The sequence below is a fragment of the Lasiosphaeria miniovina genome (assembly GCF_030549165.1).
Source record: "Lasiosphaeria miniovina strain SMH2392-1A chromosome Unknown B0T26scaffold_3, whole genome shotgun sequence".
Classification (NCBI taxonomy): Eukaryota; Fungi; Ascomycota; class Sordariomycetes; order Sordariales; family Lasiosphaeriaceae; genus Lasiosphaeria; species Lasiosphaeria miniovina.
In genome coordinates this window covers 5019157-5032028 of record NW_026848222.1, presented here as the reverse complement: position 1 = coordinate 5032028, position 12872 = coordinate 5019157, and the positions used below count along the sequence as shown (strand labels likewise).

Genomic DNA, 12872 nt, shown 5'->3' with positions numbered 1-12872 from the left:
CCGTGTGGGCTGCTGACAGGCTGTAGCATCCAGACAGTGACAAGACATTGGCATACACAGTACCCTAGCGCTGTAGCCAAGGCAGGCAGTTGTAATCTGTACTAACGTCGGCCAGCGGCCAGGCCAGCAGAAAGTCAACGTTGACAGTCTCCAGCTGTCCATATTATCGAATTAACAACTTCTAAAGAGAGGCTGTCTAGTAACCGGCTTCCTCCATCCGCCCCATCAGAGCCGGAATTAAGTGTATTGCCATCGAATCCCGCCCGACCCGGCGAATCCATGTCGCCCGCGGCAGCGCTCTGTTCCGAGCTCTGAGTCCTGAGCCCCGTCCCGGCGCCAACACGAACACGTCTCGCACGACTGGCCGACTGGACACAGCTTTGACCTCGCATCACCGCAGCCACCGACTCTCGACCCCCTGGCCACGACGGCCATAAATCACTACAACTGACGCTAGTCATGAGGAGTTGGCCATGCGCTTTCTTCCTCCTGGCCCTGTCGGCCTGGACGGCCACAGCGTTGGAAGTCGCCTTGGTGAGCTAGCCTGGCCTGCTGCTGTGCTGTGCTGTGCTGTGCTGTGCTTTGCGCTCGTTGCGCTTCCATCCCAATGCAGCCAACGCCCATGCTAACGACGACGGCGATGCAGGACGAGACAGAAAACAACCAGCAGCGATGCGCCGGCATGTATAGCAGAGGCTCGTGGGGCGGGCCCGTCGAGCCCTTCATCGAGGTTTTGTTCCCGTCGGAACTCCAGACGGACCAGGGCGAAGACCCCATTGTCAGCCTCGTGATATTCGAGTACAAGGACCAAGACTACATCGGCGTGTCGCCGCCCGGCGCCGAGCTCAGGATCGGCATCTGCGAGCCCAAGTACGTCGAGGCCGGCTACTGCAACGACACCGACATTGGCGAGTTCATCCTCGCCGAAAACGCCACCCAGAAGTCGACCAACTACATCATGACCAAGGCCGTGCACCTGAAGAAGGCCGTGCCCCTCAAGTACGAAATCAAGAAGACGGGCTACTACTGTGTCTTCACCAAGCCCTACACGGCCGGCCAGTACCGGGCCGCCGTCACCTTCCGCAACGCCTACGGCGAGCTCCCTGCCTCCCAGATCCCCAAGCTGCCCTTCTACGGCGGCGTAACGATTCTCTATGCTGTGGTGCTAGTGTAGGTTTACCCTGTGGCGGCGCCGTCTGTCGTTCTGTATATAAGAAGGGGCGCACGGCTGACATCTCTTTGCTAGGTTCTGGGGCTTCCTCTACTATCAGCATCGCTCTGACATCTGTGAGTCGCTAAAAGCCCCTGTCCCGCCTGCGCATGCATTTTGATCTCTGGTGTTAACCGTCACCAGTGGCCGTGCAGAATTATATAACAGCAATTCTAATCTTCCTCGTTGTCGAGATGCTGATGACGTGGGGTTTCTATGGTATGTTCTGCCGTGTCTCAAGCTAACACCCACAATCTAGGGACAGGCTAACAGACCACAGACTATCTCAACATCCACGGATCCGACGTCGGCGCCAAGGTGTTGCTGATAATCGTGGCCATCCTCAATGCCGCACGCAACTCGTTCTCTTTCTTCCTACTGCTTATTGTCTGCATGGGATATGGCGTGGTGAAGCCCACGCTCGGCCGCACCATGGTCCATGTGCGGTGGCTTGCCATTGTCCACTTTTGCTTCGGCATCGCCTACGCCGTCACGAGTTTGCTCGTCACGCCAGATAACGCAGGTAAGTCCATGGTGGGCGTGCAGACTCGCTCAGCATAGAATTGAATCTAACTCCGCCGGGACAGGTCCGTTTGTGCTGTTGATTGTGCTACCATTGGCCGGCACGTTGACGGCCTTCTACGTCTGGACTCTCAACTCGCTCAACTTCACGCTCAAGGATCTCAAGGAGCGGAAGCAGCACGTCAAGGCATCCATGTATAAGAAGCTGTGGTGGTGCATCCTGATCTCCATCCTGGTCATCTTCGCCTTCTTCTTCTTCAGCTCGTTCCAGGTGGCGTCATCGCGGGATCCCGACTTTGTGCCCTTCCACTGGAAGAGCCGGTGGTTCATCCTCGACGGCTGGCTCAACCTGGTCTACTTTGCCGACGTGGCCTGGATCGCCTACGTGTGGCGCCCCACGGCCAACAACCGCCGCTTTGCCATGAGCGACGAGATCGCCCAGGAAGACGACGGCACCTTTGAGATTGCCAACCTCGATATTGGCGCGCCCGACGACTCGGACGACGACGAGGAGGCCAGCGTGGGCGTGCCCAAGCCGCAGAACGGGTCCTCGGCGCCCCGCTCCGGCGACCAGCAACATTATGCGCCGCCCTCGGGCGCGCCGCCGCAGAGGAGACCGAGCCCCCCGCGGGATTCGTTCGACGGCGAGACCATCTTTGCCGTCGGCGAAGACGGCGACAAGTTCTCGGACGACGAGGGCAGCGGGGAGGAGGCGGGGCTGGTCAAGGGAGGGCGAAAATAGAGGGACGACTTTCATTTCTCCGTCTAGATGTGGTCGGGTGATGAAAGAACGAGGTCCAGGAGAGATGGGAGCGGCTGGGAAGATGGAAAAGGGGCGGAAGGTTAGACACTGACTCGAGATCATAATTTTTCCCTTGCTCTCAGTGGGCCATGTACTAGTGTAGGTTGATATAACCCCCCATTTCCTACTCCTCGTGGCTTGATATGTCAGAGGATTCAAAGAAACGCGGAGAGAGAGAGGGCTGAGGTTTGATGGGGCCGGCACGGGCGCGGGGGGGGCATAACAAGCACAGGCACAGGATGGGGGTTTTTTTTGGTCTCTCTTGTCGTACTATTTTGTTATAATGTCAATCATCATTCATCGAATTAGCATCGTTCATTATTCACGCCCTTGCTCGTTTTTTACTGTCTCGGGGTAAGGTAAACATGAAGATAGGCAGACAATCGTTAATACCTAGTGATGGAAACATGAGATGAGTATCTGCACAAGATGGGTTGAGTTGGTTGGTCTTGGCTTGGTTGCACAAGTACGGATGGTCAACATGGGATGAAAAGATAGTTTAGCTCTGGTAGCCCTTTGCGCGTAGCCTCACAAGAGTGTTTCAATGGACCAAAATCACACAATGCCATTGTATTGTTTTGTGTTGTATTGTATTGTACAGTATAATATGATGCCACGATAGCACCTCTTCCACCCGATGGGTTTGAGTAGGGCGTACACGTACACAAATGTGGTACATATGTTTCTCGCCCGCTAAACTGCTTCCCTGCCAAGAGAAAGCACTATAGCCCAAAACAGTCATGTCCTGTTAACGGACAGATAAACGGCGTGGCCTCTCTTCATGCTGCCCAACGGTGAGGATGCGTCTAGGCAGCCACGGCACCGCCAAAGCCGACGGGGCGGCGCCTGCCGTCGTTCTCGGGCAGGATGGCCAGTGCCTTGTAGACCTTGCCCATGCCGCCCGGGCCGCGGTCGATGAGGCGCTTCCAGGCCCTTTCAATGTCGGCGGGCGCTGACTCGCGTTGCTCACGCGCATCGTCGGCGACAGCAGTGGCGTCGTCGGTGGGGCTGTCAGGGCTGTTGCCACCCGCACCTGCAAGCGACTTGATCAGAATCTCGGCGCGCTCGCGGATGCCCATGGCCTCGAGGAAGGCGGCCTGGTCGACGGGGCCGTGGACCTCGATGCCCTCGCTCGCGCGCATCGAGGCCTCGGCGATGGCGGCGAAGTCGACATCGGCGCTGAGGTCCGTCAGGCCGGGCTCGGCAAAGGGAGACACGCGGCGGTGGCGGCGGATGCCGCGGAGCGTGTTGGTGGGGACGGTGCCGTCGCCCGGGCCGTAGTCGAGGATGAGGGCGACGCCCGAGGGCTTGGCTTTGGGGTGCTGGGCAGACCCGCCGATGCGGGCGGCAAAGTCGGAGGCGTATAGGGCGGCGTCCGGGCACACCTCGAGCAGCGCGCCGACGCCGGTACGCGACTTGATGGCGCGGTACCGCGGCGACGACTCGGGCAGGTACATGGAGTGGCGTGTGGCGGCCTGGGCGAGGGTGAGCTGGAAATCGGGCGGCGGGGTCTCGCGCGACTGCGATGGCGGGGTGCGCAGGCTGTCGTGCGTGGACCCCGGGGGCGTCGGCGAGACGAGCATCTCGCGCCATTGCAGTGTCGGCTTGGTCGTCCGCGTCGAGGGCGAGGACTTGTCGGCGTCTGACCTGGCGGCGTCTTGGTTTGGTGGCACCTCGATGCACTCGAAGGCGTGGATGGGCAGGGCGTCAAAGAATTCGTGCGCCACGATGAAGGGCATCTTCTCGGGGACTGATGCACAGGTGTTATCGGTGGGTCAGTTCGGCAGAGTGACCAGGTGCGGATGTACGTACCGATGGGAATGGACTTGATAGTCTCGGTCCACACTATAGGCAGAGACGTATTCCTGCAGATGCTGTGGTATCCGACTTTTGACTCGGTCATGGGGGCGTCGTCGCCACACAAAAGATTCTTCTGGGTGGCTCTAAGCTCACGACTAGCCTCGACCATATAGATGGCGTCAATGCTGTCGGCCATGGCCGGGAAGCTCTGGATGGTCTGCGGCGCGTGTTAGTAGAGATTTGGCGGAGAGAGAGAGAGAGAGAGAGAGAGAGAGAGAGAGAGAGAGAGAGAGAGAGAACAAACGCGGAGTATGTCGTTCATCAGAGTGCCGCGGCCGGGGCCGACTTCAATGAGCTCGACGCCGCGACTCGGGCGGCCCTGGGCAATCCATTCGGTGACGAACCAGATGCCAATCAGCTCGCCAAAGACCTGGGAGATCTCGGGCGAGGTGACAAAGTCGCCCTTGAGGCCGAACTGGTCACGGCCTTCTGGGATGGCGCCGCTGTAGTAGCCGCCGATGTCCGAGGTCAGACACATGCGCATGAAGCTGGACAGGGGCACGGGGCCGGTTGCCTAGGAGGTGCACGATGTGAGTGTGAGTGAGCACCCGGGCATTTATTTGTTTGGTGCATACCGAAATGGCATTGCCCAGCTGCTTGGCTAGTGGCGTCGACCATTGTCTGTTGTCGCCGTCGTCATCATTGTCCCGGCGCAGACGCGGAGTGGTGGAGAGACTACGACGGCCGGAGCTTGAAAGGCGGCTGTGGGTGTGTGTCTGTGTCTGTGTCTGGGCAATGAAACTTGAGCTTGAGCTGGAGCTGGAGCTGGAGCTTGTGCCAATGCATTTTCTTGACTGCAGCAGTAAGCCGTTGCGCTCAGCGCCTCGAAGCGCCCGAACCACGGCCGATCTCATCTTGGCCGACAAAACAGAACAGAGCTGGACAAGGCTCACCCGCGCATGCTCCGAGCTTGGGATGTCATGATAAGAGCAGGCGGCGGAGGGGTCTCGACTCCCGTCTCCGTCTCACGGGCATGTCCATCCCATGCCCATGTCATCATAGAATCCCCCCCCTTCCCCCCTGTCAAATGTCAGTGCCCTGTCGACCAGGTTCCACATGCCATGGAAGTACAAGGGTTAGGGTTGGCTGCTCTTGGCTTTAGTGATGTCAGGGGCGCTGGCGCTTGCCCAGAACATCCACCTGTCCACCACACCACAACCACACCACTGACTGGCCTGGGCTTCAAGCTACCTACCCGGCAACACTACTGCCGTTTCCTGTGCATGCCAAACCCAAACAACCCGGCCTACCATAATGGCTCGATTAATCTACGGCGTGGCCGTCTCGACGCCCAGCGTGCGGCCGTCGGATCCCCTCACAGACCTGACGCGGCTGCTGAGCCGGTTACAGCACACGGTCCTGCGCGCCGACGCTGACCGCGAGCTGAGACTGCGCACCAGCGAGTACGAGCGCGAAAAGGTCCAGACGGTGCGCCATGTCGCTTCTCTCCTCCCGGCACCTACTCCAACTAACTATGCTTACCCGGCAGAACATCAAGTTTGCACGCTCGCTCCTCACAAAGCTGGAGCACCAGGCGCTCAGCGTCAAGATCCACTCGCGCAAGCAAGACCTGCAGACCGATCTACTGCAGAAGCGCGACATCCTCGACCAGCTGGCCGAGCGCATGGCCGACCTGGCCGAGATCGCCGCAGCCGGCGGGGACGAAGACGACGGCCAATGGGGGGACTACACGTCGGAAGAGGGCGAGGACATCCTAGCCGACATCATCGCGACGCCCAGCGAGAGCCTCGACTCGACGCGGTCGCCCGATGCACTGCACTCCGAAGACGCCGACGAGGGCCCCGACCCGGACCAGGGAGAGGAAGAAGACGCCCACTCCGACCCCATACCAGACATCCCCAAATCGCCGCCCTCGCAGACTTGGCCCCGCGAGGACGAGAGGAGGGGCCAAGCTCTGCGAGAGTCCTCGGCAGCAGCAAAACCAGACATGACCGCCACAGGCACCGCCACGTCAATACGGCCCGTACTCCGCTCCCGACGCCAGGAGTCAATGTCGGCCAGCGGCAGCAGCCAGGCAAAGACGGCGGCGCTCGCGACAGGGCCGTCGTCGTCGTCGTCGTCGTCAGCACTCTTCGGGGACCGCGTGCGCGGCAGCGTCACGACGACAACGGCAACGACAGAGGCGATCCTAGACCACCAGCGGGCCGAGCACGACGTGCTGTCAGAGTCGATCTTGAGGCTGGCCAGCGAACTCAAGGCGTCGTCGCAGGCGCTGTCGGCGTCACTGGACGAGGACAAGGACGTGGTGGCGCGGGCCGGCGACGGCATGCACAAGACGGGCGCTGGCATGGACGCCGTCACCCGCAAGATGGGCACCCTCCAGCGCCTGACCGAGGGCGAGGGCTGGTGGGGCCGCATGCGCCTGTACGCCCAGATCTACGGGCTCATGGTGGTCCTGGTGCTGGTCGTCTTTGTGCTGCCCAAGCTGCGGTTCTAGTTTTTTATTCCTAACATATGACGTTGACGAGGGAGATGAAAATATCACAGTTATGGGAGAGCAAAACGGAAGGCCACACATTACGTAGGCAGGCACGGCGTTTCTGGGGATACCAGCTGCTTTTGGGAAGGGTATATATCAAAAGATGAAAATTGATTAGATTCAATGGCAATTAAGAATTTGTTTTAAAAAAGCTGGCTTGGGAAGTGCAATTACTTCCAGTTCCATGCAATTCAATGCAACGCAACGCAAAAGATTGTGCGTGTGGCGAGATATCTAACCCCCGATGTGATGTTATGTGATGTGATGTGATGTGATGTGATGTAATGTGATGTGATGTAATGTGATGTGATGTGATAGTGGGGGATAATTCAAGATCGCGTGGCTTTGGTGTTTTGTGTCTCTCTCCCCCTTTTCCATCCCAGCTATGATGTTTCCATCTTTCTATTTCCTTTCTTTCCTTCATCCCCCTTTCCCTCCTCTCATGCGTGTGGTGAACTACGATGATCGGCTCTAGTCCAGAACGATGACCTCCCTGCCCGTCGCCCACTCGGCAGCAATGACAGCAGCTCCAGTAGCCACCGTAGTAGCGGCCGGCTCGTCGTCGAGTACATAACTACTACCCTCGTCGTCGTCGTCGTCGTCGTCGGAATCAGCGTCTGCCTCGGAGTCCGTGGGCGGGTTGTAGTCGAAGTTGAACGTGCCCGGCGCGGCAGGCGCGGGAGAGTGCTCTGCGAGAGTTGAGTCTTGGGCCATCGGCTGGTGGCGGTGGCATCTATTTGGCATGACGAGTGTGTTGGTGCTGCTACTAGTGGTGGTGGCGGCGACGTCCACCGCGGCCGCGGGCTCGGGGCCGTTTCGTGGGGTCTGCGCAGCAGCGGCCGTATCTTTGCATTCCTGTGCGTTTTGCAAGGGCCCGGCGGTGTTAGGCGTGGCTGTGTGGGGTGTGTTGGTCGGAGAAGCAGCTGCTGTCGCGGAGGATACGTCTGCCGTGGCGACGGCGACGGCGGGCTCTGGTGCCGCCGCCGGCACGAACTCGGGAGGGACCCAGCCGATGGGCTTGCCTCTGGTCTGTCGTAGGGGCAGAGATTCCGGCGGTTAGTATATCAGACTGCCTTTCCAGGTATTAAATGCTACTGCTTGAGAAAGAAACTGGAAAGGGGCAAAAAAAGGGGGCAGGCAGAACGAGGAATTTTTCACCGGCACCTCATACTGAAACCGAATCTTGTCTCTGGCCGCAGCAACAGCACTTCCCACCAGACGATGCGGCCACGGGACGCCCGTCTTGATGCGGAAGAAGATTTGGAACAGGGCAAACTCGCGAGCGAAGAGGCCAGCCGTCGGGCTCGGGCGGTAGTATTGCGGTGGGCTGCCCTTCTTCTTGATGAACTTGGCTACGAACCAGTACAGCCGCGGCAGCGCGTGCGACTCGTAGAGCTGTGGCATGCCATCGAAAGGCCAAGTTAGCTTTGCCGGGGGGTGTGAGATGGGGAGAGACATTTTCAGGGGAGCATTCAAGTGAAAAAAAAAAAGGAGGGATGGAGTTTTGATCTTTCCGTTTTCCCCTACAAACATGCCCCCGGATAAGACCCTTACACACATGGTCTACTGCTGGACGCCACGCTCGCCGTCGTCCTTGAGCAGCTTGACGCTGTAATCGAAGAAGGTGCTGTCGCTGTAGACGCGGTACATGTCTAGCACCACGCCCCCCAAACTGTCAGCCAGCCATCTAAACAAACCCAAATCCCCAAAGAAAACCAACACTTTTAGAGAGAAAAAACGTACTCGGATCAACCGCTCGCTCGGCCATCGCGCGGCCCTTGGCAATGCGGGCCGCGCGCCTCGCCCTCTCGCGCTCCCTCTTGGGCGACTGCAGCGAGAACTTGGCCTCGGGCAGCAGGCGCTTCCTGTGCATGCTGTCCTCGAGCTAGTCGACGGTGACGATGTTACAGGCGCCGGAGGTAGCCTTGCTAGCACCGCGGGTGCCGCACTTTAGGGCTGCCTTGACTGTTTTGGTGTAAGTCTCGCACATATATGTATGTATATAGGGAGATGTCAACTCACCCCTGGCGCCGCGCTTCTTGAACTCGTCGGCGGAGCACAGCAGGTGCGTGACGGAGGCGTCAATCTGGTAGCTGAAGGCGCCGTCGCGCAGCCGCACCCACCGCGCAATGTTGTTCTCGGTCCACTGCCCACCCAGCTCGCCGGCCATGGCCACCGTCAGGCCGCGGAAGATGGGCTTGAGCTTTGCCTCGCGCATCGTGTGTGTGTTTAACTAATTAGTATGGATGGATGGCTTCGGAGTGGCGATGTGCTCCTCCGTCTCTGATTAATTAAGTGACTAATCTTGGAGGAAAGGAAGATGATGGGGGCTGGAGAACCTGTGTATGTATGGGAATGTGGTTATTCGATGGTGGAGGATATTCGACAGAAGTTGTGTATGGGGATGCGATTGTTCAACGAGGGAAAATACTTGAGAGAAGCCGTGTATGGGAATGTGGTGATTCAATGAAAAATGGTAGTCGAGAGAAGCGATGTCCGTAGATGGGATTATGAATATGTAATCATATGGAGAAGGCTGCTTGAGAGATGCGATGTTCGGAGATGGGATTATGAGGTTTCTATCATATGGAGAAGGACGCTTGAAAGAAGGAGTGGAACGCAGAGCAGGAAGCTTAAGAACCAGGAGAAGCGCTGCTAGGAAAGGGATCTCAAAGGGCAGGAAGTAGTTCTATGCTAGGTGTGGATGGGCGGTCTCGAGGGGGCACGAGTTCTTGCCTTCTCTGGAAGCGCCTCGTCCAGGGTTTTAGTGAGAATGGAGAGACGCGATATTAATGGCAGCACTTGCTGCTGTCAGTCGTACTCTGTTGCTGGGCGGGTTGACGAGGCGAGCCTTGTCTTTTTAGTCAAGTGCCGATGCTTCCTCGGGCTCATCCTATCTTTAGAAATCACCTTTAATGCTGCGGCCGTGGTACCTGATCATACGCCTCACAGTCAAGCTTTAGACACGGGACGAATCTTGTTGTCTTGCCACATCCAGATGTGCCAGTTAAGTGATATTGCTACCTCCAGTAGTTCGACTATCTAATCGCCTTGGCGGCATGTATAAAAGCCCGTATCTTTTCCACGCTCTGCACCCCGTTCACCTCGACGCCGCTGGCGAGATCCACGCCCAGTATCCTGTCTGCGAAAGGCCCCAGGGCGGCCACCGACTCAGCTACATTCTCTGGGGTCAAGCCGCCAGCAAGTAGCACCGTGAGGCGGTCGTCCTTTTCGAGAGCTGACTTGACCGACTCCACGTCAAGCAACTCGCCCGAACCTGAGCCCGAGTCCAAGAGGGCGGCCGCGTGGTAGCCGCGGACGCCAATTCCGGGCTGCCCCGGCTTGAACTTTCGGATGACGGGGACGGGAATCAGGGACGCCCACTCAATGGGCTCGTTGCCGTGCAGCTGAACGACGTCTAGGCCATATTGTCGCTGCTTCTCCAGAACCTCCTCCAGAGGCTGGTTCTTGAACACGCCGACGAGAAGCGGCCCCTGATTCCGTAGCAGCTCCCCAGACCAGCTAAAGAAATCCTCTGCCGATCCACGGGCCTTCGCCGACTCTTCGGCAGGGGGCTTGGAGATGTCGTGCACGGCTTTCGAGATGGCCAAGGCAGTTTCGTCATAAACGTACCGCTTTGTCCCAGGAACCAAGATCATGCCAATAAAGTCAGCCCCCGCCTTGATCGCTTCGGTGGCAGCCTCGGCGCTCCGGGTCCCGCAGATTTTTACAAGCAGAGACTTGGGCCCAGAAGTCGGGGCGGGTGCGTCGGGGCCAGCGCAAAGCTTCTTGATGAACTGCGAGGCGTCCGGGGCCCGCATGATGGACTCTCCAACTAGCACGCCGTTGACGCCATCTCTCTTGTAGTCGAGCACATCCTGGTGGGAATTAATGCCGCTCAACGCTAATAGAAATGTGTCCTTGGGCACCATGCTGCGGAGACGACCGGTGGTGCCGAGGTCAACTTCGAAACTCTCCAGGTTACGGTTGTTGACTCCGATCACCTTGGCCCCCAGCTTGATGGCAATGGCCATTTCGTCGGCATTTTGCACCTCGACGAGCGGCTCCATGCCCAGCGAGAGCGAGTATCTGTAGAGCCGCTCCAGAAGCTCGGCATCTAGCATCTTTACGATTAGGAGAACGGTATCTGCGCCGGCCAGTCTCGCCTCGAGGATTTGGTAGTCCTCAAAGATGAACTCCTTTCGGAGAACAGCGGGCCGGTTTGCCATGCCGTTCAGAACCTGACGCACGGCACGCAGGTCTTCGATGCTTCCCTTGAACCACTCTGGCTCAGTGAGGACCGAGATGACGCTGGCGCCCGCGAGGGCGTACTTACGAGCTTGCGAGGGCGCGTCGATGTCGAGGGCGAAGATGCCCTTTGATGGCGACCCTCTCTTGATCTCGGCCGCCAGGGTCACGTCAAACGGAGACTGGTGCACCCGGTCGACAAACGAGATCTGAGGCGGCGCGAGATTCAAGTCGTAGGCGGCTCGCAGGTCCGAGGGTCTCTGAGAAGGGACCTGCTTCTGCGCGGCCACGGCAGCTCTGCGGTGGGCATAGATTTTTTGGAGGATGTTGTGTTTCCCTCCGGATGGCGGCTGCTTTGCCGACGACTCGACAGGACTGAGAGTAGCGGCAGGACTTGCACTGTCGGCTTTCTGGAGCCTCCCGTTCTCAGCCCAAGTGCCGCCCTGCATGCGCAGAAAGTTCTTCAGCATGGTGCCCCCCTCGGCAGACAAGATACTCTCGGGGTGGAACTGGACACCCTCGAGGGTGTACTCTTTGTGGCGGACACCCATGATGACGCCCTTGGAGCCATCTTCCAGGGCAATCCAAGAGGTGAGCTCGAGGCATTCAGGCAGAGTCACGTGGGTGCCGGCGAGCGAGTGGTACCTTGTGACGGGCAGGCCCTGGGGCAGGCCGGCATAGACGCCCTTTGAGTCGTGGCTCAGGGGCGATGTCTTGCCGTGCAAGATCTCGCCGGCGAAGGTGACATCGCCGCCGTAGACATCAAAGATGCACTGTCTCGAGAAGGGTCAGGCAGGCCCAGCGAAGCCAGACAAGAGCGAAAACGGGGGGCGACTCACTGGCCCATGCAGACGCCGAAGATGGGGATCTTGCCGGCAAAGTGGCGGATGGCATCGCGGCTAATGCCCGAGTCGGTGCCGGGGTGGCCGGGCCCAGGGCTGATGACCAGCTGCGTCGGGTGCTTGGCGATCAGCTCGTCCAGGGTGATCTTGTCGTTGCGGAATACGGTGGCCTTGGCGCCCTCGAGCACTAGGTACTGGTACACGTTCCACGTGAACGAGTCGTAGTTGTCTATGAGGATCAGGTTGGTTGCCGTCGGCACCAGCGCCTGCCCTTGGCGCGGCGAGTGGTCAATGAGCTCCAGCGCAGTCATTTTCTTCAATAAGTAGCGAAACAGGAGACAAGGTACAATACAATAAAAATAGAGACTGAGGGCTTCCAATGTCCGCAGCTGCACCGCACTCTACTGCATCCCAACACTGGGCACCGATGCAGCAAAAAGAAGTAGAGCGCAATGCGAAATGTGCAAAATGCAATGGACAACCTGCAACCTGCAATGGCCTTTGAAAGGATAATGTGTGTAAAGCGCAACAATGGACTTTTTGGGCGGCGGGAAGCGGTCTGGATGAGTCAATGCAACTCGCTTTGAGACAAGCTCTGAGAATGGGCCTCTTCTTCTTACGGTGCATGACACAGACGAAGCGAATTATGGATGGAATCAAATGTGGCACCGATGACGGGTAATACGGTACCGTACTCCGTGCCTTCCATAACCTTACGGCAAGCGGCCACTAACAAAGAAAAGGCCGCGATCGCTGCTGGAGCTGGAGCTCTATCCCGCAGCGGCTGGGGGCTCTAGAGCTAGCCCGGTACGTTAACGTCGGGTGTGCTTATCGCTTATCGAACGGCGCCCGCTCTGGTAGGCGAGTTGCTGGTAAAAGTGAATCCTT

General features: G+C 58.4%; 5 protein-coding genes across 5 annotated transcripts; 2 read left to right on the top strand and 3 right to left on the bottom strand.

The window, feature by feature from the left end:
* Nucleotides 1-622: 622 nt before the first annotated feature.
* On the top strand, nucleotides 623-2474 carry B0T26DRAFT_750401 (lung seven transmembrane receptor-domain-containing protein; the record flags this gene model as incomplete). Its single annotated transcript, XM_060445212.1, has 5 exons — nucleotides 623-1170; nucleotides 1247-1287; nucleotides 1355-1429; nucleotides 1491-1733; nucleotides 1798-2474. 5 exons carry the CDS (start codon nucleotides 623-625, stop codon nucleotides 2472-2474), a joined length of 1584 nt encoding a protein of 527 aa, XP_060299010.1.
* An 866-nt stretch (nucleotides 2475-3340) lies between these two features.
* Nucleotides 3341-4878, bottom strand: B0T26DRAFT_641795 (putative S-adenosyl-L-methionine-dependent methyltransferase-domain-containing protein; the record flags this gene model as incomplete). Its single annotated transcript, XM_060437372.1, has 3 exons — nucleotides 3341-4284; nucleotides 4347-4551; nucleotides 4639-4878. 3 exons carry the CDS (start codon nucleotides 4876-4878, stop codon nucleotides 3341-3343), a joined length of 1389 nt encoding a protein of 462 aa, XP_060299009.1.
* A 652-nt stretch (nucleotides 4879-5530) lies between these two features.
* Nucleotides 5531-7045, top strand: B0T26DRAFT_705306 (uncharacterized protein). The gene is made up of 2 exons (XM_060441748.1): nucleotides 5531-5822; nucleotides 5884-7045. Exons 1-2 carry the CDS (start codon nucleotides 5649-5651, stop codon nucleotides 6850-6852), a joined length of 1143 nt encoding a protein of 380 aa, XP_060299008.1. The 5' UTR covers nucleotides 5531-5648; the 3' UTR covers nucleotides 6853-7045.
* A 320-nt stretch (nucleotides 7046-7365) lies between these two features.
* B0T26DRAFT_674697 (uncharacterized protein) lies at nucleotides 7366-9112 on the bottom strand (the record flags this gene model as incomplete). The annotated part of the gene is made up of 6 exons (XM_060439739.1): nucleotides 7366-7923; nucleotides 8053-8289; nucleotides 8470-8546; nucleotides 8638-8759; nucleotides 8844-8859; nucleotides 8917-9112. The coding sequence occupies 6 exons, from the start codon at nucleotides 9110-9112 to the stop codon at nucleotides 7366-7368; spliced, it is 1206 nt and encodes a 401-aa protein (XP_060299007.1).
* Nucleotides 9113-9874: 762 nt separating this feature from the next.
* On the bottom strand, nucleotides 9875-12647 carry B0T26DRAFT_705302 (N-anthranilate isomerase). The gene is made up of 2 exons (XM_060441747.1): nucleotides 11982-12647; nucleotides 9875-11919 (listed from the first exon to the last, which is right to left on the bottom strand). Exons 1-2 carry the CDS (start codon nucleotides 12293-12295, stop codon nucleotides 9933-9935), a joined length of 2301 nt encoding a protein of 766 aa, XP_060299006.1. The 5' UTR covers nucleotides 12296-12647; the 3' UTR covers nucleotides 9875-9932.
* Nucleotides 12648-12872: the final 225 nt, after the last annotated feature.